The 26,318-nt window shown below is 31.4% G+C and overlaps 1 protein-coding gene across 1 annotated transcript in view; it reads right to left on the reverse strand.

Moving 5' to 3' along the window:
- Positions 1 to 965: 965 nt before the first annotated feature.
- The window catches only part of LOC140435696 (uncharacterized), a 43,028-nt gene continuing 17,675 nt past the window's right edge, over positions 966 to 26,318 (reverse strand). The window contains exons 6-8 of the mRNA XM_072524417.1: positions 19,430 to 19,640; positions 5,682 to 5,918; positions 966 to 1,221 (exon numbers count right to left, since the gene is read on the reverse strand). Coding sequence (XP_072380518.1) covers positions 1,017 to 1,221; positions 5,682 to 5,918; positions 19,430 to 19,640 — 653 coding nt within the window. The 3' untranslated portion in view covers positions 966 to 1,016. The remainder of the gene's footprint in view (positions 1,222 to 5,681; positions 5,919 to 19,429; positions 19,641 to 26,318) is intronic.

The following is a 26,318-nucleotide window of genomic DNA, read 5'->3' on the forward strand; positions in this document are numbered from 1 at the left end:
AATATTACATATACAAAGCAATGTATCAAATTATATTAACATTTAAAAATATAGATAATTTTAATAAAATTTGTTAAATTAATAATCTAATTTTGTTTTATTTAAGTCAAGCATAGCTACAGCTATACAGATCCCTCTTTATAATAATAACCTTTCAGTTTTTTTTTAATAATACATCATACACAATAATAATACACAAAAAAGGTGCTATATACTTGATTCATTCATGCCTAATTAATATATAACATCAGTCAACCTCCTGTATATAAAATACCAAATTTTTATTGCAAAAAATGCTGAAAAATATTTTTTTAAATAATTTTTAAAAGTAGGTATTTTAAAAGACCTTTAATTTTGATTTGCTATTATTTACTATTAATTTTAGAGTTATTCTTATAATTTAAACATTATTAAATTTATCAAACGGGTTAAATAGATGGATTGAAGTAATTATATTATTAATTTATAAAAAAAATGTTGCCGGTAATGCTTAACGCATATTTGTATCGATTTTTTTAATTTTCCCAGCAGTTTTTTCTAAAAGTTCTTTAAAATGTGCATTATCCATTCTTAAATGATTTCTATAAGCCTCTGGATCTCCCACAACCATTTCTTGGAGCAGGCTTTGTGATGCACCATGAGTATTTCGTCTTAAAATCCACGGTCGGGTCCACCACCTTCGTTTATTTTTCTTTTTGTTTGATTTGGCGATTTCTTCTCGAATTGCATAACAAATTAATTCCACACCTACATTAAGAATTTCACGTGTAGCCATTTTGTACTACAAATAATTCAACATTCATCGACTGTCGTGTAAACCTTTTTGCTTTCGGCACAGATCGCATTATGGTCGAACGATCCAAATCGTTCAACCCAAATCGACCCGTGAAAACGCGCCTTTACAGTACGTATGTTTTGAAATAAATTCCAATATTTACACTAAAAAGGTAGGTATTTATTAAAATTTAATTTGGTAAAAGTTTATAATTTATAAAAGTAGGCATAATTAACAGTCTTCATAAGTGACATTCATTGATAATCCAATCATTGTTTCCCCTACAATATTGAGTATAGGTCGTCCACGCTTTGAAACCATTACCGTTGATTCTTTGGAATTCGTTAAATATTTTTCTTACACATTGAACATCATCGTGGATATCATCGTCTCTTAATCTGTCACAAGATACATGACAACCTTGAGGATGGGATGGTGGATCGCACCTGTAAAAAAAATATTAGGTACTATTAAACTGTGACAGAGAAGACAAAAATTGTAGAAAATATTTTTATTTTTAATTTTTATATTTAATAGGAATTAACCACGATTTAAGTTTAAGGTACCTATATGTTGACGTTTCATTTATTTATTTTATTGTGTTTAATCCCAATTAAAAATAGTAAATAAGGTAGGTTTAGGTAATATGGCCATGTACGGTAATATGACCATCTAACAAATTTCCTACTATTTTATGTTTAAACGATAGAAATCTTGATACTAGCATAGTAATACAAATTTAGTGTCGAAATTGTTAAGCAGATGATCCCACATTCACTATACATCAGCACAGTACGTCATTGTTGTGAAAAGTCGCCATGATAGAAGCTGGTTATTAATTCCATAATTTTTAAAAAATCATAACTCGTTCTAATAGGTAAGTTTTTATTATATTAATTGTACTTACATGTTTCGTAGACCTTAATAATTGTGTACATGTTCTTATTTTAGTGTATAGTTTTTGATTTATTACATTTTTTTGTAGACAAATATCAAAATACAGTGTTGAGTAATATGGCCAGGTGAAAAGTAGGGTTATATCGCCCTGGCCATATTTATCTTCCTGTTGCCATATTACTCTACAATAAATATTTTACTTGCTGTATTGATATGATTTCTTTTGTTATAGAAATCAAAAATGCCTCAGTATCAGTGCAGGGGCCTACGAGGCAACTAGACCAAAGAAAATTTCTCAGCAGCTTTAAGAGCGGTGGAAAATGGAACCGCAATTAACACAGCTAGTTGTACATATCACATCCCAAGGCGGATACTTCGACAATATTTAGAAGAGGAAAAGCAAGTAAAGTCTTGTCTAGGGCGAAAAACTATACTCACAAATGCCCAAGAAGCAAAATTAGTTAAATGTATTATCCGTCTTTTACTTTTACACTTACTGCAAGGGTACTTTGTAAGTGTGTATATCAGTATACAGAACTTAATGAAATTCCAAATGCTTTTCAAGAAAGAAAAGGAATAACTGGTCGTTATTGGCTACGTGGTTTTATGAAGCAAAATCCTCAAATAAGGTCTAGGAAAGCACAAAACTTAAATCAGGCTAGGGCACAAAAGATTAATAAATTCATTGTAAAAGATGATTTTAAATATAATATTTAAAATCATATTTTACAATAAAGCGAAATCCTCAAATAAGGCCTAAGAAAGCACAAAACTTAAATCCGGCTAGGGCACAAAAGCCTAATAAAGTTATTGTAAAAGATCATTTTACTAAGCTGGAAGGTATTTTAAGAGAAATGGACATTTCAGGTTAACGTTGCAGGTTAACACTTCACCATCAGCAGAAGGTTTTGGCACAAAAAGGCGCAAGAAGAGTACATGTTGTTGAAAACGAACATTGACAAAGTGTTACCATCGTTTCTTATGGTAATGCTCTTGGTACAGCAATCTCTCCCATGGTGCTTTTTCAGGGTAAACGTAGTAAGCCAGAATGGGTTGACTCATTACCTCCAGGTCTAGTAATACTACTCACGAGCTCCAACCAATGGACAAAGCTGTATTTAGAGCTTTTGAATATTACTGGGATGATGAAATTATGAAATATTTTTCTATCCATAGCAATTATTACTAAACAAAGATTTGGGGCAATTTTTTCGACTGTTTGGTACAAAACAATGAAACCGTCTAATATAAAATCTGGGTTTTCTTCAACAGGAATTTATCCATTTAACCCAAAAGAGATAGCGTTTGCTCCTAGTACTATCACGTACCAACATTAGGAAGATAAAGAGAATGTGCCATTGTCAGAAACTAACGTTGGTAATAAAACAGATGGTAATAATATATTACCATCGTAATATAATCATCCATAATACCATAATATTACAACCATAATATTACATCGATAGTAATAAAGCAAATGGCTCAAAAGAAGTATGTCTGAATTCTGAAAATGGCAACTCTTGTCGTCCCTCCACTTCGGGTATTCAACCGAAAAATCGCCCGAAAAAACCTTTCTAGACCCTGATAGTAGCAACTCTGACTCATCCTTTAGTTTGCATGACTCTAGCTGCGATGAAGTTATTGATTTAGAAGACGATCAGAGTGATTCCTCAAACATCCAAAATACTTCATTCACAAGTATGCTAGAAACTCCTGAAAATGTAACAATCAAGAACAATAACAAAAAGTTGTTACTAAAGATTTATTCGGTTTAGAATACATTAGAATAAGCGATTCAGAAAAACTAAATACAGACAAAAAATAGCTTTAGAACAATATAGGTTTATTGGTCCCGAAAAACGGATAGCATTTAGAATAAATATAACAAATGATAACAAATACCCATGTAGTACTCAGTATTATTAAGTTTGAAAATTATGGGTGATCATATAGATCAACAAAAACTTAGTTTTCATCTCTTTCAGAGCTGATATATGCTCATCTCCTATTATGTCCAGGATATTTATTCAACATAATAAATTCATGTTACCTCTCCGTCTAACAAATACAGTTGTTTCTATACTATAATAGACAATTTAATTTCCTGTATGATCTCATTTTCGTATAACCTTTATACTTTTTTTTCTTCTATTGCATTTTCAATCTTGATCGCATTCTTTTGTCATTATTTAAGTACTTTCGTTATCTCCTTATTTATTGATCTATATTCCAGTGAACTCCGCCTCTGGTATTTTCTGGGTAAATTGAGTAGCTCTGTAACTATCAGTGCCGTTCCCAAGCTCGGAGAAAGCAGGGGGGTTTGCGTCAGGAAGGGCATCTGGTAGTAAAAATCTTGCCAAAACCATGGAAATCAGTTTAGAGGCTAAGGCGTTCCCCGTAAGCGACATCACGTTGTCTCGTGGAAAGCAAACAGTAAAGTTGTGGTGCGAGTAAGTGGTGGAGTAACTTGTTGGTGGAACGATGAAAGGCAACAGAAGGTTAGAGAAAAGAAAAAGGCTAGAAAGAGGTATAACAGGTCTAAAAGAGAGGAAGATAAGGATATATACAAGGTAGCACGCTGTAGCTACTTATAAGGAAAGATCGTCCGCACAGCTGTATGAAGAGTTGGAAACACCCATGGAAATGAAAAGGTTATACAGCATAGCTAAAGCAAGGGACAAGTCATCAAAGGACTTTACCTACATGTGGCAGATTCATATTATTCAGAACCAATGTTGAAATAAAGCAAAGATGGTATAAGTACTTTAGACAGTTGCTAAATGAAGAACACTAAAGGAGAGACAGAGGATTCGGGATCCCAAATGAGAATGTATTACAGAAAATAGCTAGAGATGAAGTTTCGAGTCATTATGGTAACGTAGCAGGACCAGGTAACTGATGAAATAACTGTGGAGGTTTGGAAGGCTCTAGGAGAGGAAGGGATTAATATTTTGTGGCAAATGAAGAGTAGGGAAGCCCCCAAACACTACTACACCGATCACTAACCAATGCATTACCGGTAATGTATTGGTTAGTCATCAGTGTAGTAGTGTCTGTTGGCTCGGGAGACTGAGACCTCGGAAGCCCTGAGGAAGACATCGAAGAGGATGTCGAAAGCTAGGCGCAATGATAATCGACGCGGTTCAACCCGGAAGAGTATATATATATTATATATATATATATTATATATATATATATATATATATATATATATATATACATATATATATATATATATATATATATATATATATATATATATATATATATATATATATTTCAAATTATTTTTCGACCGTACTGTTTTAAATATTGATTTATAGTATCAGCAATCGGTCAGGAATTAAAACTCTATTTGTTCAGTCTCCATATTTCGTCACGATTTTGTGACTTCTTCAGGAGAAAACTGTAAATTTATTAGAATAATTGATTATTATATGTAAATAAAGTGAATATTTTAATACTTACAACTATAAGAATAAAAATTTAAATTTTTTTAGCATATCTAAATAAATGACATATTTGTTTGATTTTATTTAGGAGTTATGGTAACCGCAATATTTTATAGAGTGAATTCCCATTGTACAATTTTTAGTGAGTCGGTTAAAATAAACAATTACTATGACACTATTATCCATATTATAAAGTGGAAAGAGGGAATTAATAGTACAGAATTGAGAAAGAATCAGTAACACGATAAATTGATCTACAAAATGTAATTGATGGTATGTAATCAGTTATTGCAATACTGATATTTACGAGTGTAATAAAATTATAGGTACAGTTACTAGAGAATTACTAAGTTTGTGTTTAAATGTTAAGATCTATCATATTATATATTGTTTAGTATGTTGCAGTAGATATTAATATCTTTTATAATATATATATATATATATATATATATATATATATATATATATATATATATATATCTATATCTAATATAGAATATATTATAATATATATATATATTATGTTTCTATTGTTTCTATTTTACTAATTAACTTACCAATATAATTGAGAAATCTGGAACAGGCCATTATCATGAGATTGGGTATTTATGGCAGCAGTATTAAATTGTGATTCATGCTGGACAATGCAAATCCAAGTTGGAATTTGTTTACGAGGGAATTTGTAAACGTGAAGTAGTTCACGCGCCAAAGTACATTTGTCATAGATTCTGCAATATGCTAAAGGAATAACAACTAATAATAGTAATACTGCTTTGGACACCATTTTGTAGTACCTAAAAAAGAATAAAACATTATTTGAAAGAAAGATGATATTGTGAAAATATTTTTATATTTTTGAATACATAATAGGATTTGGTTATCTATAATAAAAAAATTTTGGAAGTATTGTTTTTTTTTTAAACTGTTTGAAGACTAAACCAGGACTTTTGGTTATGAACATTCATTCTGTGCGATTGGTATTATTTGATGTTCGTGAATTTGTGGGGTAAGAATATCAAAGTATTAAGATTCTATAAAATTCTATATTACAAGAAATAAAAGATGAAACAAGAACACTGGCAAACAAAATAAACAAAGAAGTAAAGTATCTTGAAGAAAAACATAATACAGTGCCTGACAGTTAGACAGGCAAATGAGAAAAACTAATATACTGATATATGGTATAGAAAAACCTGAAAACGGAGATATAATTGCAGAAGTACTTAACTTGTTCCACGAGGGCTTAAAGTCATGTCAGTTTGCAAAATAAACAATATTTATCTAATAAAAATATGAACTAAAAACGCAGTTAAAGTTGAATTTCTAATTTCTATCTTATCTCAAGAAAAATATAACACTAAAAAACTGTAGTAAATTACGTCATATCAATGTTTATATAAATCACGATCTATGCTACGAGGACAAAGACCAAAACCTTCTCACTACACATCTTAAACTAGCAAGAGAAAAGCAAATTTATGCTAAAATTTGTGGCAGATCCTTGGTCATAAATAATAAAAAATATTCTGCTTAAGACTAAACTGATATTCAATCAGAAAAACCTTAACCACGCAGTGCACCAGAAACACCAACACTTAATTCTAAAATATTTTTTTAAAAACAGCATCTCACAATTTACCTTAGCTATGCCCAAGAATTCATCATAGAAAGAAGAGGCTACCCAACAACAAAACCTTAACCTGATAACTACACTGACTGAAAAACAGACAAAGGAATCAGATACTGATAAAAGTAAATCATAAAAAAAAGTTCGGAAAAGAAAAATTATACACCATAAATAAGTACTAAGAGGAGTGGAGAAGCACAAAAACGAAGATAGACACGAAGAAGGAAAAAAGCCAAAATCAAGACACAACTCTACTTCAGGTACCAAAAAAAAAAGAGTTAAGACTCGGCAGCAAAGCAGTAAGTGCTAGAATTTTGTAAGACAAATATTATTTCTTAGGTTCACTATCAAATTTTTTTAGTTGTTGTTATAGTATGGATCCATAGAATTGGATCCATAGAATCGTGATGTATTCCCGTAATTACTCATAATCCTAAATACATTGAAGATTTTAATAAGTTAACTGCGGATTTTTTAAAGGTAGTAAAAATAATTTTACCATTTTACACCAAAATATTAGAAGCCTCAATAAAAATCTAGATCAGTTACGATTCAATATACAACAGCAGATGACACTTAATTTTGACTGTATATATCTAAAGGAAACTTTGATTATTAGTGATATATCTTTATTTCAAATAGACAATTATAACATTTTATATACTGAAGGGGATATAAATCAAAATGATGGTGTCGCTGTATACATAAAAAAGAATTTAAGATTTACGTGGAAGATTGTAAACATTAGTGTATGTTTGGTATTAGAGATAACTATATGTATTAGGTAAATATAATCAAAAAACTAATATCATTAACTTACAGACCACCATCGACAGATGAAGAGAATTTTTGTATTGGTCTAGATAAATGTTTAGAGATCCCTAATATTTGTTTCTAAATATCATGTTTTATTGGGCGAAATTAATATTAATATCAAAAATATGGCACCAGAGTCTTCTGAGTATTTCAGTATATTGAGTCAACATAATTTTTTATCAATAATAAATAAAAATACTAGGCTTCAGGGCGATTCTCGTAGTTGTAAATACCACATTTTTGTAAAAAGTAAGTTTTGTATCAATCATAATGCTTTCTAAGATGTTCTAGATCTCTCTGTGACTAATAATAAAGCACCATTTGTAAGTTTATCTTTTGGAAAAAATTATATTGAATGTAAAACTAAGTTTAAGAAAATAATTAATTATGATGATTTAAAAAAAGATCTTAGTTTTCAAAATTGGGATCACTGTTCTGATATGAATAGTCTTAATGATTTCTTAAATAATTTTACCGACAGCCATGGCTCAGTGGCTATGTTACTGGCTTAAAAAGCTGGAGGGACCAAGTTGGAATCCCGGCACCAACAAAATTTTCAATTTCTAATTTAACTGAGCTAGCACCGTGCTTCGGAGGACACGTAAAGCCGTCGGTCCCGGCTAACGAAAGTAGTCGTTGTTAGGGGCGCTTGCGCGACCTGAAAACCCTAATACTAGACCTTAGCCAGAAGGTTACACGAAGTTTACTTTTTTTTACCGACACCCTCATTTCATTAATCGATAAAAATGCCAAAGAAATAAATAAAAAATATGTGAGTTTAAGCGAAATATCTGAATGACAGATGGCAAAAAAGTGAACTTTACAGAAAATTTATAAACAACCCAAATGACCTAACATTAAAAAAAGAATACACAATTTACGCAAATAAATTAAATAAGCGAATTATTGAGGTAAAAAAATATTTTTATACGGAAATTACAAAATATAAAAACAGTTCTAAAGGTCTGTGGAATATTATTAAGAAATTAGATCATAATAGTACAAAAAGTGAAATTAATTCCATTTTAAATTAAAATAATAAGGTAATCACTGATAGTCAAAATATTAGCAATATTTTTAATGATTATTTTTCTAATATAAGGTGTACGCTTGCTAGAAATATTAAAATATCCTCTTCTCCTGATCCTCCAAAAACTACACGTTTTTCCTAAAATCCGTAACGGAATCAGAAGTTCAGAGTAATATTCATTCCCTTAAACCAAAAAAATCTCCTGGCATAGACAACATTTCCGCCGATCTGTTAAAGATAATTTCTAATTATATTGTTGATCCGATAACTTATTTAATGAGTAAAATATTTGAACATGGTACATGTCTTGGCCATTTAAAAAAAACTGTAATTATACCTATATTTAAAAAAGGTGAAATTGATGCAAAATTATCGTCCTATATCACTTATTACCAGCATTGCAAAAATCTTTGAAGAGGCCATAGCTGAACGAGTAAATCAATATCTTACAAAGTTTAACCTGCTGTCTCCAAACTAATTTGGTTTTAAGAAGGGATATTCCACGTCCGCTACTGATTATTTATATACGATGCTGGATAATAGCTTTCCTACTTTAGCGATATTTTTGGATCTAGCTAAGGCATTTGACGCTGTTGGTTATCAGCAGTTGTTAGTAGCTTTGAATGATCTTGGAATAAGAGGCATACCGTACTTACTATTTCAAAGTTATTTAAAAAATAGATCGCAAATTGTCAAAATTAATAACAAAGTAAGTACTAACAAAATCATTGGGTGTGGTGTGTCTCAAGGTACTGGGTCCTTTACTGTTTTCAATATATATATATATATATATATATATATATATATATATATATATATATATATATATATATATATATATATATGTAATTGATCTAGCAGAAATGAAAATACATGGGAAAGTTATTTGTTTTGCTGACGATACTGTCACACTTTACACTAGTGATTCTTGGAATAAACTTAAAACTTTAGAAGAAACAGAAACTATAAAGTCCACAAGGAAACTAAGTTCCTGTATTTGGCTGTATACCATAAAATTTTCCAATAAAATCCTTTATAAAAAGGTATATAAAAAACCCATTTGGGCTATGTTAAATTGACAAAACGTTTTCGGAATAAGTATTCCATCATCAGTGTCCTAAAAAGTATTTAACCACTTAATTAAGAAGAACATGAAATAATTTAAGTTTTGACTAAGGTTAATGTAAAATGTGGTTAATACTTACAGGTTAATACATGGAAATAGCCACTAAATATGGGGGTAAAAACCCTTTAAAAATTGCTAAATAAAATTTAGTTTACATTATGTCTAGTTTATAATTAAGATGGTAAAGTTACCGTTGGAGTGGTAACATGGCGACATATGACTCTACATTAAGTTGCAAGTCCTGAGACGGTATGTCTACGAGGACTTTATTAAAGCAACTGATTGAAATGACAATCTTGACAGGCTATGACGGAAGTTGTGACAGAGCAGTCAGTGTAACTGTATATGTCTATTTAAGACAGAAGCCAACGTTGTTTAAAAATTGTGAAAGTTAAAATAAAAATAAAATTATAACAGTATCAACCATCAATGTTATTGTTTTAAATTATGTATGTGAGATGAAATTGTGGTGAGAAAATTATGTGATTATAGTTAGGCAACCAACTATACAGTGTCAAGTGGTGTGATGAAAAAATTCTAATATAAGGCCCTTTATGTTTTAATAACATTTGGTACCTGGAAAATGGAAACTAGACACAGGTGGAAAGTTGGGTTCTTGAAAAAGTATAGGAATTAATATATTTAATATGTGAGAATGTTATTCAATGAATGAAATAAAACTATTGAAATATAAAGTTCATGTAAAAATTGACTTATAACTCAATTATATTAGGCCCTGTATGTCAAAAAACAACATTTGGTACCTGGTAAATGTAAAACTTCTTGAGTTGTAAGTTCATGAATATAAATATCTGATTGGGTGTTAACAAACTGAGTGATGTAGTTATATTTTGTGTGTTGACAAGTATATGAAATGGACAAAATTTGATGGTTGGAAGTGGTTTTGTAATGTATTGATCGTAAAGTACTCAACTTATAACTTGAGAAAAGGCCCTATCTGTTATAAAGCAACACTAGGTACATAGGAAAAATAAAAGATTAAGTTATAAGTTGGTAAGTTGAATGAACTATTGGTCTATATTGACTATAATAGTAAAATGAAATTGTTGTGGGTGGCTCTGTTAAATTTGAGTAAAGAGAATGAAAATCAAGGTGTTTTTGAGAAAATTGTGAATTGTAGAAGTAAATTGGGGATGTGGGTTAGGAGAATAGTTGACGATGAAGAGGGAGAAAATCTCGATTGAATGAAACATGATTGACGCAATTTGGGCTTTTTTGTTTTTCTTTAAGAATTGCAAGATCTTCGTATAAATCTAATTTGAGGAAATTTTTTTGGGAGATATTGTGGATAAGTGAAACGTCTTCTGGGATATTGAGGGTGTGGTTGTGTTCTTTGAGATGTTGAGAGAAAGTGGAAGTATTTTCTCTTTTTATGTGCTCTAGAGAGCGTGAGGAAAGATATCTGCATGTTCTACCTATGTAGGTGGCATTGCAATCTGAACATTTAAGTCTATATACTCCACTCCGGTTCATATAATTGATAGGATCTTTGGAATTAGAAATATGTTTTCCCAAATTGTTGGGTACTTTGAAAGAAACATGGGTGTTTTCAACCGAACGTTGGATGAGATTTCGAATATCTCCAGAAAGACTATCATGATAGAATGGGAGTGAAACATAATTGGGTTTGGTGGTAAGGTCTCTGGGGAACGCAGTCTCCCGCAGGGTCTTAAGGCGTTTAACTATAAAGGTTTTAGAATGGCTAAATAGGAGAAATATACTAAATTCTTTGATAGAGTCACGTCTTAGATATACCATTTTAACATGGAGTGTAAATATGCTTCTCATTTGAATAAACTCGAAATACTATAAATGAGGTTTTTGAAAATTATGCTAAAAAAACCTCGCTTATATTCATCAGAACTTCTTTATCAGCAAGCAGGTATTTTTAAGATTAGACAGTTATATTTGTTAAACATAATTTTGCTTACATACAAAAATAACGCATAAAATCAATAGATCATACTTACAGCACTAGAAAAAAAGTTCATGACTATGTCCAAATTACTAGTGCTTATAAATCAATTGGAAAACACAATTTCACATACTCCATTCCTAGAATATTTAACTATTTACCCGAGATCTATAAAACCTACATGATGAAAAATCAACGCATTCAACATGATTAAATTCATTTTTATAAAATTTCTTAAGAACGTGGGCGCAAAATTTCGGGCAAATGCTTTTTAAATGCATTCATTTTTTTCGAATCATGAGAAAACTAATAAATATTTTTAAAAAATTTAAACGCAGAATGAAAGATTCCATTATTACCGAGGGCCAAAAGTCCCTAGAATAAACAAAAAGTTTCTTTTAAATAGATATTTGAAATTAAAAATCACACTTAATTTTCTTTTCTTTTTCACCCCTGTAATTTACTTAAATAAACATTATAAAAGTTTTCAGGGACTTTCGGCCCTCAGTAATAATGTAATCTTTAATTCTGCGTTTAAATTTTTCAAAAATACTTATTAGTTTTCTCAGATTTCGAATAAAATGAATGCGTTTAAAAAGCATAGGCCCGAAATTTTGCGCCTACGCTCTTAAGAACACTGGATCAGAAATTTTGGATGTGATCTTTAATTAAATTCATCATATAACTAATACTGTACTATATACTTTGTAACAATATTTTATATTATCAATCTGATGGTACTGTAGAACAAATATTGAATAGTGTAAATGAGTCTAATCCCTGAGCACAACCTCTGGTTCATCAGGGAATTTCTTCATTGTTTATTTACTAACAACTATTTATTTGTACAAAATATTTAACTTAAATTATATTGAACTATTATATTGTAACATGTTTTATATTGTATAATGGGAAGTAAATAAACAATATTATTATTATTATTATTATACACATAAACAAAAGTGAAGACAAGCCAGAAAAAGCTGACAAAAAGCAGGTAAAGCTAGAGGTATAACTACGCAGAAATGAAAATGACATCGAGAAACAAAAAATAATTAAAAAAAAAATAAATAAAAATAAGAATAGACACCAACGCTCCAAAAAATCCGACACCCTAGCTGGTAAAAGAAGAAACCAATAACATTTAAAATATTTTAATAATAAAAATTAAATAAAAAATTGTAAATGTATTCACACTTCACAAATACCTTATAAATGTAAAATACAAAAAGTGTGAATTGCTGCAGCCAGCGATAGATGAAGTCTTTTATTGAATTACAATAAATTTAAATTTAAATAAGAATAAAAACGGAGTTTATAAATATGCAATAATAATATTTTTACACCTACCTTGTTTTGTACTATAAAATTATTACTGACTATGTGACACACAGAAATTTTTGCCTTTTTATACTAATATGGATACAGATTAGAATCCAGAATCTTATGAACAGACTGTGGTCTTGAATGTGCAGTTTATTTTTTAGGCCACAGGGACGGCCTAGCCGTATCAGATCTAAAAGTTTCATTACTATTTTAAAGGGAATACGCCACAATTGAAGGTTAAAGTAAGTTAATTGACATTTCAATGTCTACTTCGGAAACAGTTCTCAAAATAAAAACATTAATAAATTAAACAAAATTTGTTTTTTTGTTACTTGGTGAAAAATTCTTCTAATAATTTAATTTTATTTGACTCATTTATAGTGACAATTTAGACATATATTATACATTTTAAATTAGACGGCTTTAAAATGATACTGCCAATATTGCTGAGTTGCATTCCTGGGACGACTTTATTATAAGATAGTTCATTCGATTACATGAAATCAACTTTAACTTGAGAATATCCGTCAGAAAAATCATAGCATGAAATTCGTCTTTAAAAAGAAACTACATGCCATGATGACAGTAAAATTCTCCTGTTAGTGATTCCATAGTAAATCATGAGGAAAAAAACAGGAAAAAACATCATAATACTATCCCAATATGGTTAGTATTTGGCTTTACATTATTTAGTTTATTCTCAATAAACACCAAATTCTGATTTTGTATGTTTGGGGTTTAAAAAACATAAATGATATATCCTCGATATGTTATTTACTAATACTGGAATTTTCCTTTTATTAACTTCCTCTTTTAATATGGGTAACCAGATCTTACTGCATTCTGCCGAGGAATTTGCGACACAATTGGCCTCATTTAGCATAATTACAGCCGCTTCTATGATTTTTTTCTTTTTACCATCCGTTGTTTTTAGGACTATACTTGAATCATTCCATTGAACCCTAGGTTCATTATACCATGCGTGTTTACATATTTGAGATCTATCAAATTCTCTATTTTTAATATAAGATTGATGTTCACTTATTCTATCATTTAATTGCCTTAATATTTTACCTAAATAAAACTAATGGCATTCACAAGGTATTTTATAAATACAATTCTTTGTCCTTTCTTGTTCATTGTTAGGTTTAGTTTTAGACAAAATAGATCTCAATGTGTTTGTTGTTTTGAATGTTGTTGAAATGTTGAATTTATTTTCTATTCTTTTAAGTTTTTCTGACAATCCTTTTATGTATGGTATTGTTATTTTATATAGAGTTATCCGGACTCTCTATTGGAATCAAAAAGCACGAGTGAGACTGAACAAATCAACCAACACTGAAGAATTTGAAATTTTAAGAGGGGTGCGACATAGGTGTATTTTGTCTCCTATGCTCTTCAATCTCTATGTGGAGAACATTTTTGCAGAGACACTAGAAGGCTCTAAGTGTAGAATAAAGGTAAATGGGTTCCCGATAAATAAGATTCGGTACGCCGACGACACCGCGATAATAACAGCCAATGAACATGATATGCAGTTGATGTTAAATAAAATAAACACCGTAGGAAAAATATATGGCGTGAAGATAAGTGTTGGAAAAACTAAATGCATGGCAATAAACAAAACGCACTTTTAGTAGATAATGCTCCAATCGATCAAGTGAAAACATTCAAATACTTGGGAATGATGATGAATAACCAATGGGATCATCAACAAGAAATTAAATGCCGTACCGAACAAGCAAGACAAGCTATTATCAAATTTAAACCGCTACTATGTAACCGCAATCTTTCCTTCAATCTCCGCTACAGGATTGTTAAATGCTATGTATGGTCCATATTGTTATACGGCATGGAAACATGGACGTTAATAAGAGTACCTTCTATTAATAAGTTGGAGGCCTTCGAAATGTGAACGTTGCGAAGAATGTTCCGCTTACCATGGACAGATAGGGGTGAGAAACGAGAAAGTCTTAAGAAAGGCAAATACTGAGATAGAACTACTCAATTTGATCAAGGTACGAAAAATTGGATACCTCGGCCATATTCTGCGAGGAAAAAAAATACGCAATCCCTCAACTAATCATTCAGGAAAGGATTGAAGGCAGGAGAGGAGTAGGTCGCAAACAAATGTTGTGGCTACGGAACAATAAAGAACTGGACAGGCATAAATAACACTGGCGATCTTTTGCATGCCGCAAAAGACAGACGTCTGGCCTTAAGATAATTCGCCAACGCACTATAGGTGCACGGCACTATAAGAAGAAGATTGTTATTTTCCTCGTATTATTCCTTGTGTATGCTGTAGGATCTCGTTCTAAGTGCTCTATTTGGTCGATTGTTGAAAATTCCTTATTTGTAAACGATAAAGGATAATCGTTTTTTAATAAAACATTATGTTAACAAATGTTTTTCCTCCAAGAACGAATTTTCGATAGAACAAGCAATTTTGGCTCTATCGTATAAGGATTTAATTCCCTTTTTAATATCAATAATGTGATTTAGTTTCAAATTTAAATATCTGTTGGTGTGTGTTGGTTTTCTATACACCTGAGTCTCATATCCAGTATCGTTCGAAGAGATTAAAACATCCAGGAAAGATAGTGTACTTTTATATTCCTTTTCCATGGTAAATGTTAGTGTCTCTTCTTTATCATTTATATCATTCAGGAATGTGTCCAACAACTCTGATACATGAGGCCATTTTGAGAATACATCATCTACATATCTCCACCATACTGTGGATTTTAAATATTGTTTAGAAATTATGTTTGTTTCAAAATCTTCCATAAATATATCGGCTAATAATGGAGATAAACTAGAGCCCATTGCTAGACCAAAATTTTGTTTATAGAATTCATTATTTAGTTGAAAATATGTATTATCAATACATAATGTCAATAACTCCATTACAGATATTATATTTAGTCACAGAATAATAAACAATCAGAATGCCCACTCTGCTTGAAAAAATAAGTACGCGCATCTCGTTCGCGCAGACGGAATCAGCCATGTTGTAAACGGAACCAGTGCTATTCAGTGACATTTTATCTGGTGTGCATAGAAAAATTAACCCGGTTTAATTTATTTACAGCTACTATAGACATAATATGCACTATTTTATTCTTACTATCAGTTGAAGAATAGATTAAATTATTTCAAATGTACTAAATTATTAATCTCTAAAAATTTAAATTACAGTTCTGTCTTAGCTTGTCACAAATTTCTCATTTCGAGTCTATGTTTCCGTTTAAAATATGGCGATCGCGTACTGACAAACTTCAAAGCCGGCATCTAGAGTGGGCATTCTGGTTGTTATTTATCTTGTGGTTTACTAGTCTTGTTCTAGTTGTCAATGTATCATCACTCTCTAATTTTGCCTTGACTATATTCAAAATCTTATCTAATGGTACATTTGTAACTAAACTATTTATGTCAAAACTTACTAAAATATTACTTGAAATAAATTCAATATTGATAATTTATTTAAAAAGTGTGGATTTTTTATAAATGTGTCATTTTTATTTGCAAATGGTTGTATCATATTTAATAAAAATTTTGACAGTTCACTACAAGGAGAATTCATGGTACTACAAATAGGTCTAAGTGGTATATTCGTTTTATGAATAATTATAAAGTTTCATAATTAAACAATTAATGTAAGCGAAGTATGTTTGAGTACTCTTCGTAAAGTAAATATAGTCTGTGTATCGTGATTACATATAAGGATAATGTAGTAAAAATCGTGATCTACTTTCTCTATTTTTTTCTCTACAAATTCCAATTTTATGGTTTATTGTTTAGCGATTGACAGCGAATTCTTATTATTCCTTACATAATTTAAGTAAATTGATTTAAATTGAATTAAAATCCATCTCTGTTTCAAAATGTGGTTGATGTTTTTCCGTATATTTTATTGGGATTTGCAATGTTTACCTAAACATAATATCTCTAATAGAGCTATCTACCAATGACCTGGAAATTTTGGTGACTGTCAACGTGGAAAACCAATGTGGAAAGGTAATTATTATTTATATACACATGTACATATGTGTAATATGAAATTGTAAACAAGCTATAATTACACAATTGTAATTTATATTTATGAATACTTTTGCATCTACTTAATATTAGTAGTAAAAAATTAGTAGTAGAATATTATTATACTGCACCGCAAAATTACCCGAAAACTACGTTTATTTGAAGTAAAATTTATCGTATGTTCATTAACAAAACATAAACAAAGGGGAAAGAAAATCTTATTGGTGTGAAAATCATTTTTCTGTGTAAAAAAAGTTGTAAATCGAATTAAACCGGAAGTCAACAAAAATTTTCACCGGAAGTAAAAAAGTTTTATGACCAAAAACTAACCAAGATATGTCTTGTTTTTACAAGCTGATCACGAATCCGTTGTCAAAACAAGTTTACATATCATCCAGTTCCAAAGTTCCAAAATATTGATTAATTTAACAAAAAATAAATATTTAAATTTTTTTTAGTCCGGAGTAAGATATTTTTCACATCAAAATCATAAAATAATTTAAATATATGGATACTAAAATCGCGTTGTTCCTCTTCGAGCTGGAATAACAGCACTTTTCCTTTCTTGCATATATTGCAAATAAAAGCAACGATCTCGTTTTGTGGTATATGGTCCCACTAGTTTACCACCTCCTGCTCTAAGATCACTACAGTTTCAAACGCGCAATAATTTTGCGTAACTACACTTCTCTAGTTGTGACTTAAATGATCTACAGGAATACGGTCTGGACTTCTAGGAGGCCAGGGTAGTACTTAAATACCTTCTTCTTCCTTCTTGTATGTAGGCTTTAAAACCTGTTTCTTTTTCAATATTAGCCTCCTAAATTGTTTAAATTATCGCACCATCTTTTTTTGGTCTGCCAATAATCCTTCGTCCATTTGGTGACTTATCTCATGCTATTCGTACTATCCTATCCTCTGCCATTTAACTAATGTGTTCGTTCAACTCCTGTTTTCGTTTTGTCACCCATCCATTTAGGTTTTCTATATTGCATGCTCTTCCTATGTTTTCGCTTCGCTCCCTATCCCACAGACTTTTCCCTGATATTCGTCGGAGTATTTTCATCTCTGTTGTTTCCAGTAGTCCTCTCGTTTTAGATGTGTCAGGTCTTGTCTCCGCCGTGTATATATGTCTAATTGTTGCTTTATAGATTCTTGTTTTTGTGTCTTGTCTTAGGTGTTTGTTCTTACAGATTGTGTCATTAAGAGATCCCGCCGCTTTACTTGCTATAAAGCTTTGTTGTCGTACTTCTTCTTCAAAATCTCCGTAACTAGTTATATCTATTCCCAGATATCTAAACCTTGCTTCCTGCTTTATAATTTTCCCATCAATTTCGATTTTACATCGTAGTGGGTATTTAGATGTTGTCATACATTTGGTTTTTTCTACTCATATTATCATATTGTATTTCTTGGCTGTTGTATTGAAGATGTGTCGGCGATTAATGCATAACACAATATTTGGATTTCTTTGTTCCCCATTCTGTAACCATGACCTTTACGTACTGCTTGTATTATTTCGTGCATTATTATATTAAAAAGAAGTGGGCTTAACAAGTAACCTTGTCTGACTCCACTTTATACTAATATACACTGTGTTAGTTTTGCATTTATCTTTGCCTGTATTCGATTTTGGAAGTAGATGTTTGCGATTGTTTGTATAATATTAATTGTTATGTTTCTTTTATACAGTAGCTGTTAGACGTCTTCGACTTGGATGCGATCGAAAGCCTTTGTCATGTCTATAAAACATAGATATGCTGGTTTATGGTACTCGATGGCCTTTTCTGTGATTTGTCTTAGTACCAATGCAGCGTCTACGCAGGATCTTTCAGATCTGAATTCTTGTTGTTCATCTGATAAAGTTGTTAGTTTATTGATTTTGTTGGGGACTTTTGTGGTAAGCTTAAGTGCCGTGTTCAGTAGATTTATACCTCTATAATTGTTGAGGTCTTCTTTATCTCTTTTCTTGAACATTGATATCATTATGCTGTTTCTTCATGCATCTGGTATCTTGCAGTGCAATATTAGTTTTTGTATAAGTTTTTTCATCTCTAGGATTATACTTACTCCTCCGTATTTTAGAAGCTCGTTGGTTATTCCGTCTGGTCCTGGTGACTTTCTATTTTTGAGTGAATTTATGGCTATCTCTACTTCCTGCAAACGGATTTCCATTTCGTGTCTTAATTTAGGTAAGTTATTATGTTGATTATTATTTTCCTTTCCTTTAAACAATTGCGTCAGGTATCTTTCCCATTTGTTTACTGGTATATTATTGTATTTTTTCAATTCTGCCATTTCTTTTCGTTTCTTATAATTCTGCATATTCGTTTTTGTGTTCCGTCGCTTTCCATCTTTTTTGTAAACTGTTCCCAGTGTTCATTTGTTGTTCTTCCTACCAACTGCTTTGTTTCATTTCGTACTCTTCTATAGGTGTTTCGGAATTCTGGAGTATTTAATGTTTTGTACTTCGTGTAGGCCTCTCGTTTTCTTAGAGCTTCTGTTGCAGCTTCTTTAATGTTGTTTTTAATTTTCTTGCAGCTCGCGTTTATATCTTTGATTTCGTCTATTCGTTTCAGTTGTATCTTCCCTGCTAACCTCATTTGGTACATTTCTCTTGTAGAAACGTTCCACAGTGATTCTACATTGAATTTTTCCTCGGTAATTTTCCGTAGAAAATGTTTTGGTGTTATTTTCATTCTTATTTTTGCTAGTACTAGTTTGTGTTCACAACCCAATCATAGATTTGTGCCCCCTGGAGTTTTCAAATGTATATATATTTATACTGGAGCTTATGGTCGAAATATTAATTATATATATATATATATATATATATATATATATATATATATATATATATATATATATATATATGGCGAAAGGAGCACAATTCGTAAAACTTTCCGTGAATGAATTGGTATCGATAGACTGTTATAACGTTATTTCTATATACCCTACGTCTTCAGACAGTCAGTTAGATACAAACTCATACACGGAAAGCCAACTTAAAAAACAACCCTTATTAGTTTGTCAGTATGGGTGAAAGTATGTATGTGGCACAATAGCACATTATGCTTATGTTTATGTTAAAGCTCTCCGTGTTGGCGAAATAAATTCTCAACACAATACATTTTAACCTATTTTATGTTTTGTTTGACACAATTTGTTCTATGTTTAACTTTAGATTCCAACGCGTGCGCGTTGTTAGAAAAAAAACGAAAGGGTCGTCATAAAATGTCGGGCAGAAAGGATGACTTCTGTTCAATCCAATAAAAAATTGTATTTGATAGTAGAAAAATATAAATTAAGTTAGGTACATAAAAATATAAGTGGCTCTTCCCTTTGGGAATCCAATCAGTTTCGTGTAAGTTGTGTTTGTGGAAATTAAGGTTTAATCGTGAAAAGTTGCCTAAATTATTCCTAGCGGTCTCACCAGCGAAACTTCTTTAATGTTGTAAAAATCCAACACTCCAGTATACGCGATCTGATATCTCCTAAAATATGTGATTGATTTTTACTTATAACTCGGTTAGATTTTAAGCTATGCAGATATAAAAAAAAATATTTTTTTAAGGGTAAAAACATCAATTAAATTAATTTTTTGAAACCGATATGTGTAGGCAAATTTTAAACAGCAATATCTCAACTAATTGTTTTCCAATTGTTTTTAAATTTGTCAAACCGTTGAAAATTTCTACATCTATAAAATAAAAGTCTAAGTATACTCCTACAAACACTATAGAGGAAGACATGAACCAATGAGCATATCTCCCGCACCCACCATGGGTCAATTCTCCCGCATACACTAATTGGACATTAAATTTTACTCACAGAAAAAACAAACAATTTTAGAGAAGAAACACTTAGCACACGTCAAACTACAATAATCACGCAATACAATAGCAATAACACACAATACAAATATCTGTAAACACAGTCGCAAAAATACAAAAATTGAGGAAATTTATTCCGCTGTAACAAAAACACATCGAGTTAGAATATAGATTCTAGATTCTAACTCGACGCAAAAACACATTTTCGAACCTGACACCCAAACAAAAAGACCATTGTAAACATGGCGGCGTTATTATTATTAACCTCCCATTCGCTACCAATAACCGTCTTGACGTTTCATTAGTACGAAATTTAAGTTGAGTTTTAAAAGGTGGTTCAACTTTTTCATCTGAGCAAGTTTCCCGGTCTCCCCCTACTTATCGTCATTGGCTTGAGGAATTAGATTTTGATTAATTTGGATAGAAGGGCAGGTTTGTGTACCTAACGTAAGTGTCACTCGTTTGGATCAAGTTTTATTTACATCGATGAGCCATTTCTTGAACCATACTTGAATTTTATTCAGATTGTTTTCTAAATTTTGGAAGCACAAGTTATATCTTTTTGCGGGACCAAGATCGCAGAATTATTTGTATGGGTTGAGTATTATAGGTGAAGATAAAAATAGAATCTTTTCATTTATTTCAAACAATAGCTCCAACTCCGTAGCGATGAGTTGTGTTGTCCTTTCCAGGATAATAAAACACTTCGTGATTTCGAGTCAAACATTTTCCAGACCCTCACCCCAGCCCCTTACCATTTGTGAATCACTGGTAACAGATATGTCGATCGTAAGCCTCTTCATTTCCTGTTCGGCGTTGCCCAATTCTTCATTCTTGGACATGATTTTCAGATTCCATATTATTTTTGTAGGATTTTTCTACTTTTCTGAATACACATAAGTGTGGTGCAACGTATGTCCCTAAAGTTTTCCGAAAATTAGATTTAAAAGTATTATTGGTAGGAAGCATTGGATCAAGTTGCCATTGGAAACCAAAGTTAGTAAACAACTTAAACGATATAAACAATGTCAGTTTTGACAGATACGGTTCGTTAAGATGTCGTACAAACTTAATATTCGTCAAAGTATTTATCGTTTAGTTGGACTTTACCAAAACGCGATATTGTAAAAATTTTTGGTGCTCAAAATATTTCTGCCTCAACGATTTACCAGACAATTATATATATACAAGGATTTCCACAGTTTTCACTGTATTCCTTCACTCAACCGTTTTCTCCAATTTTTCCTGTTTAGCCAGTCCCCTTCCTGTAGGTTTCTTCTACTCATTGCTTCCTCCACCTCATCTCTGAAAGATCTTCGAGGTCTGCCTCTCTTTCTTCTTCCTATCGGGCTCCACTCTGTTATTCTATTTATCCACCGATTTTGGTCTACTCTTCTGACATGTCCGTACCAGGTTAACCTCTTCTGTTCGATGTATTTATTTATTTATCGTATGGCATAAGAACACATATTTAAAAAGCAATATAAAACATTACATGGAGTATTACAAACGAACATCTAATGCATTAATATAGTCTAAAACATTTTCAGTCGCATTCAGGAACTCGTCAAAAACTCCAGGGAACCGCCTTCGGGGGCATTCTTCAACAATGTGACGGACGGTCTGTCGTTGCGCACTACAGTCACACTCCGGAGTAAGGGCTTTTCCCCATTTATGTAAGCTGTCAGCACATCTACCGCTTCTTGTTCTTATTCTGTTTAGTGTTGTCCATGTACTCCGGGTCAGTCTGTTGGATGTAGTCTATTATGTCGGAGTTCATTCGCATTCTCCTCTTAATCTCCATGTTATTTATTCTATATCTTCTTGTTACTCTGCAGCTTCTCCTTAGGAATTCCATCTCTGTTGCTCTTATTTTGTTTTTGGTTTTCTTAGTTATTGTCCAATTTTCACACCCATAAGTGAGGATACTTCTTGTCATGGTATTATATATTTTTTTCTTTGTTTTCATGCTGATGTTCTTATCCCATAGTACCGGGTTCAATTGTCGTATGCAGTCTCTTGTTTGTCCTAGTCTATTTTTTTATATCTTCCTCCATTGTTCCTTTGTTTGATATTATGAAACCTAAATACTTATACTTGTCTGTTCCTTTGATTTGTTTACCTTCGTCTATTTCCAGCTGTTTTATTTCTGTATTCTCCGTTGTTAGAAGACCAGACAATTAAAGAGTGCAAAAAAAATACCATGCCTTAATTTATCCAAAAGTGGAAGACTAAGAGTTTCAACTCCTGCTCGGGAACAGAGAGTAATTCAGAGGATGGAGAACCAACTAGGAAAAGTCTTTGCGAAATGTTGGCCGAAGATATAATGTATCACGAATGACTCTAAGTAAAAAAAAATTCCAAAAAAAAGGAAAAAAGTACATACCAGCCCAGTTAGAAAAAAAAAATTCTAGATGTTGCCGTGCATTGAGATGTATTCATGTTCCTGGTAAAATTCTCATTATTAATGATGGAAAGAATTTTACTTTATCCTTTTCCGAAATTTTAAGGGAAAAGTGAAATTTGCCGATAAAATTTTGGTATGGTGTGCGATCTCAGAAGCAGGTGTTTTACAGCCGTTTGTTGGGCGTGTTCGCAGTAAAGGTCTCAATGCTGACAATTACGTTGACAGGTGTCTTACAAAGCTTATTCAATTTATAAATACTCATCACCGCAATGATGAAATCATATTTTGGCCGCACCTAGCGTCATGCCATTACGCCAGGGGAACGACAGATTAATTAACCGCTCAAAATATAAATTTTGTTCCTAAGCGCGACATCCCCTCAAATGTGCATCAGGCGAGGCCTGTAGAAGAATTTTGGGCTGTTTTAGGTCGAATGGTGTATAATAATGGCTGGGGAGCTCAAAATAAAGATCAGCTGAGGCGAAGAATTTTGCAAAAATTTCGTAAGATCGACTTAGAAACAGTCCAAACAAAGGCTTATTGCACATGCGAAACCAAATTTACGCATCATCGAAGATCACGGACCTCTTTCTGTTCTATAAAAATACATTAGTATCCTTAAATATGTAGACTTAATTTCCTGTATTTAGTTAGTAAAATAAACTTAATTTACAAGTGAAAAATACTTATACTCGGTTCGCTATTCCCAGTCCGAACTGTCTAGTGAATTTAGTAATTATTTTTTTGCGATGTTAGTTACTTTTTGACAGACTAAAGGTGGCTGGAAATTACTATACAACCAAGCACACGTACTCATAGCCAATATTAATAGTAAACAAACTAAATAGTAAATAAAATAGAACTTTGCGAATTACGGAGAATCAATATTTATTTATCTGCACAATATAATAAATGGTTATGTTAAATTATAACAACTAAAATATATTTTTTAAATATATACTACCCAAAATTTGATGAGTTTAGTATACACTTCCACTATTTAGAATAATTCTTCTTTTTTTACAGAAAGAAGTCTGCAATAGTAGGATACTTGAGCTATTATTACTGAGAAGTAGGAATTGTTGTGCTGTAGGTTTCCGACAATGAATCTGTCAAAATATGCCCGAGCTAAGCGAATGGAGTATATTTATTTTTTGCGAAAACTTAGGGACATGCGTTATTATCAAATCATGTTTGAGCTGTATCCAGTTTTATTTCTCTACAACTGCCAACTATATTGTTTAATGTTAACAGTTCTAATATCAAATTAACGTATTTCTAACTTTTAATTTCAATTTCTTACAAAATTATTAAAAATCAGACCCTGTTTTAAAATGTGGTTAATGTTATTTTTTTATTTCTTTTAGGTGTTGGTATTTTTACCTAAATATAACAACTTAATAATATTTATCTACCGATGATCTGGGAAATTTTGGTGACTATCAATGTGCAAAACCGATGAGTTATTTTATGGCAAATTATAAAATAACACAATTTCAATTTTTTATTCTGAATATTTTTGCATATAAATTTTAATACTATCAGATGAAAGCAATAGAATAACGTTATTTATATACTTATACGTAATCTATAACCCTCTCCCTAATGTTATTCAAATTATACCGGTATCTCTGCAATGATTTTAACATGATTTTAGAAAGTCCAGGAAATGACGTAAAAATAGGAGGCCAATAACTGAAAATCATAATGAATAGCGCCAATTTACTAGAAAAGAAAATAAATGCAAAAATAGAGGCTTACTATTCAGAAGATATAAAATATGTAATATATATAATATATATATATATATATATATATATATATATATATATATATAAAGTAGTGTTAATCAACTAATTAAGTTAGAAAATAAACTTTGAGACTCTTTGGGTAAACACAGCTGAAAGAATAGGCTAAGTGTACTCGTGTTAATTTTTTTTTCCAATATTTCGTCGATAATCATCGACATCATCAGGGATGAGCTACAAATAGTTATACATGAACATTTGACAGTCTATTTAACTAAGTTACTTACGATTTGAGATTATCGCCGTAAAGAAAGCTTTAGCTTGGTGGGGATGTAATAGCTCAAAATGGTGATGAAATAGTCAATCTATTTGCCAGTTATTTTTCAGGTACATATAATGATAGTGAGTATAATGTACCTAATTTTAAATTGGACTATAGTGTGAACTTTCAGATTCTGAAGTTTAGTCTGACTGATGTTTTCGAGGGAATTATGAGTTTAAAAACTACATATTCTTCAGGGTCTGATGGTATACCTAGAGCACTTATTAAGAACTATATTTTTCCCTTTGTTAACCTTTACAACAAATTTTCAATTTTTCATTGTCATCATCTGTATTTCCACAATATTGGAAAAATAGTTTTCTTACACCTATCTATAAATCCGGCAATCGCGAGTGTGTTAACAAAGATAGAGGTATACCTATTCAATCAGCAATTCCAACTCTTCTTGATAAGTTGGTATCGATAAATCTCACCTGGACTTGCAGAAACATAATTATTGATGAACAATATGGATTTTCTAACAAGAAGTCAACAGTAACAAACCTTGTCAATTACCAAGAATACTTGTTGGGTGCACTTGAGAATAAAATTCAGATCGACAGCGTTTACACTGATTTCTCAAAGGCCTTTGACCAGGTTAATCATAATCTTTTGATCCACAAACTTCATGCATTAGGCTTTGGTGACCCCATTGTCAATTGGATTAAAAGTTTTCTGATGGGACGTACACAGCAAGTTCGTTTTAACAATTATATTTTAAAAGAATTCCATTATTATTCTGGTGTACCACAAGTGTCTCATTGTGGTCCCTTGTTTTTTAACTTGTTCATTAACGATATTGGTAAGGCTATCACAAACTCACACTTCCTGCTGTTTGCTGACGATCTTAAGTTATTTCTTAGATAATTGTATTCAGATTATTGTATTGCTCTCTGGTACGCTCAGGTCTTGAATACTGCTCTATTGTTTGGTCCCCATTTCATCAAGTATACATTGATGGATTGGAGAGCGTTCAGAGGAA

The sequence above is a fragment of the Diabrotica undecimpunctata genome, chromosome 3 (assembly GCF_040954645.1).
Source record: "Diabrotica undecimpunctata isolate CICGRU chromosome 3, icDiaUnde3, whole genome shotgun sequence".
NCBI classification, from domain to species: domain Eukaryota; kingdom Metazoa; phylum Arthropoda; class Insecta; order Coleoptera; family Chrysomelidae; genus Diabrotica; species Diabrotica undecimpunctata.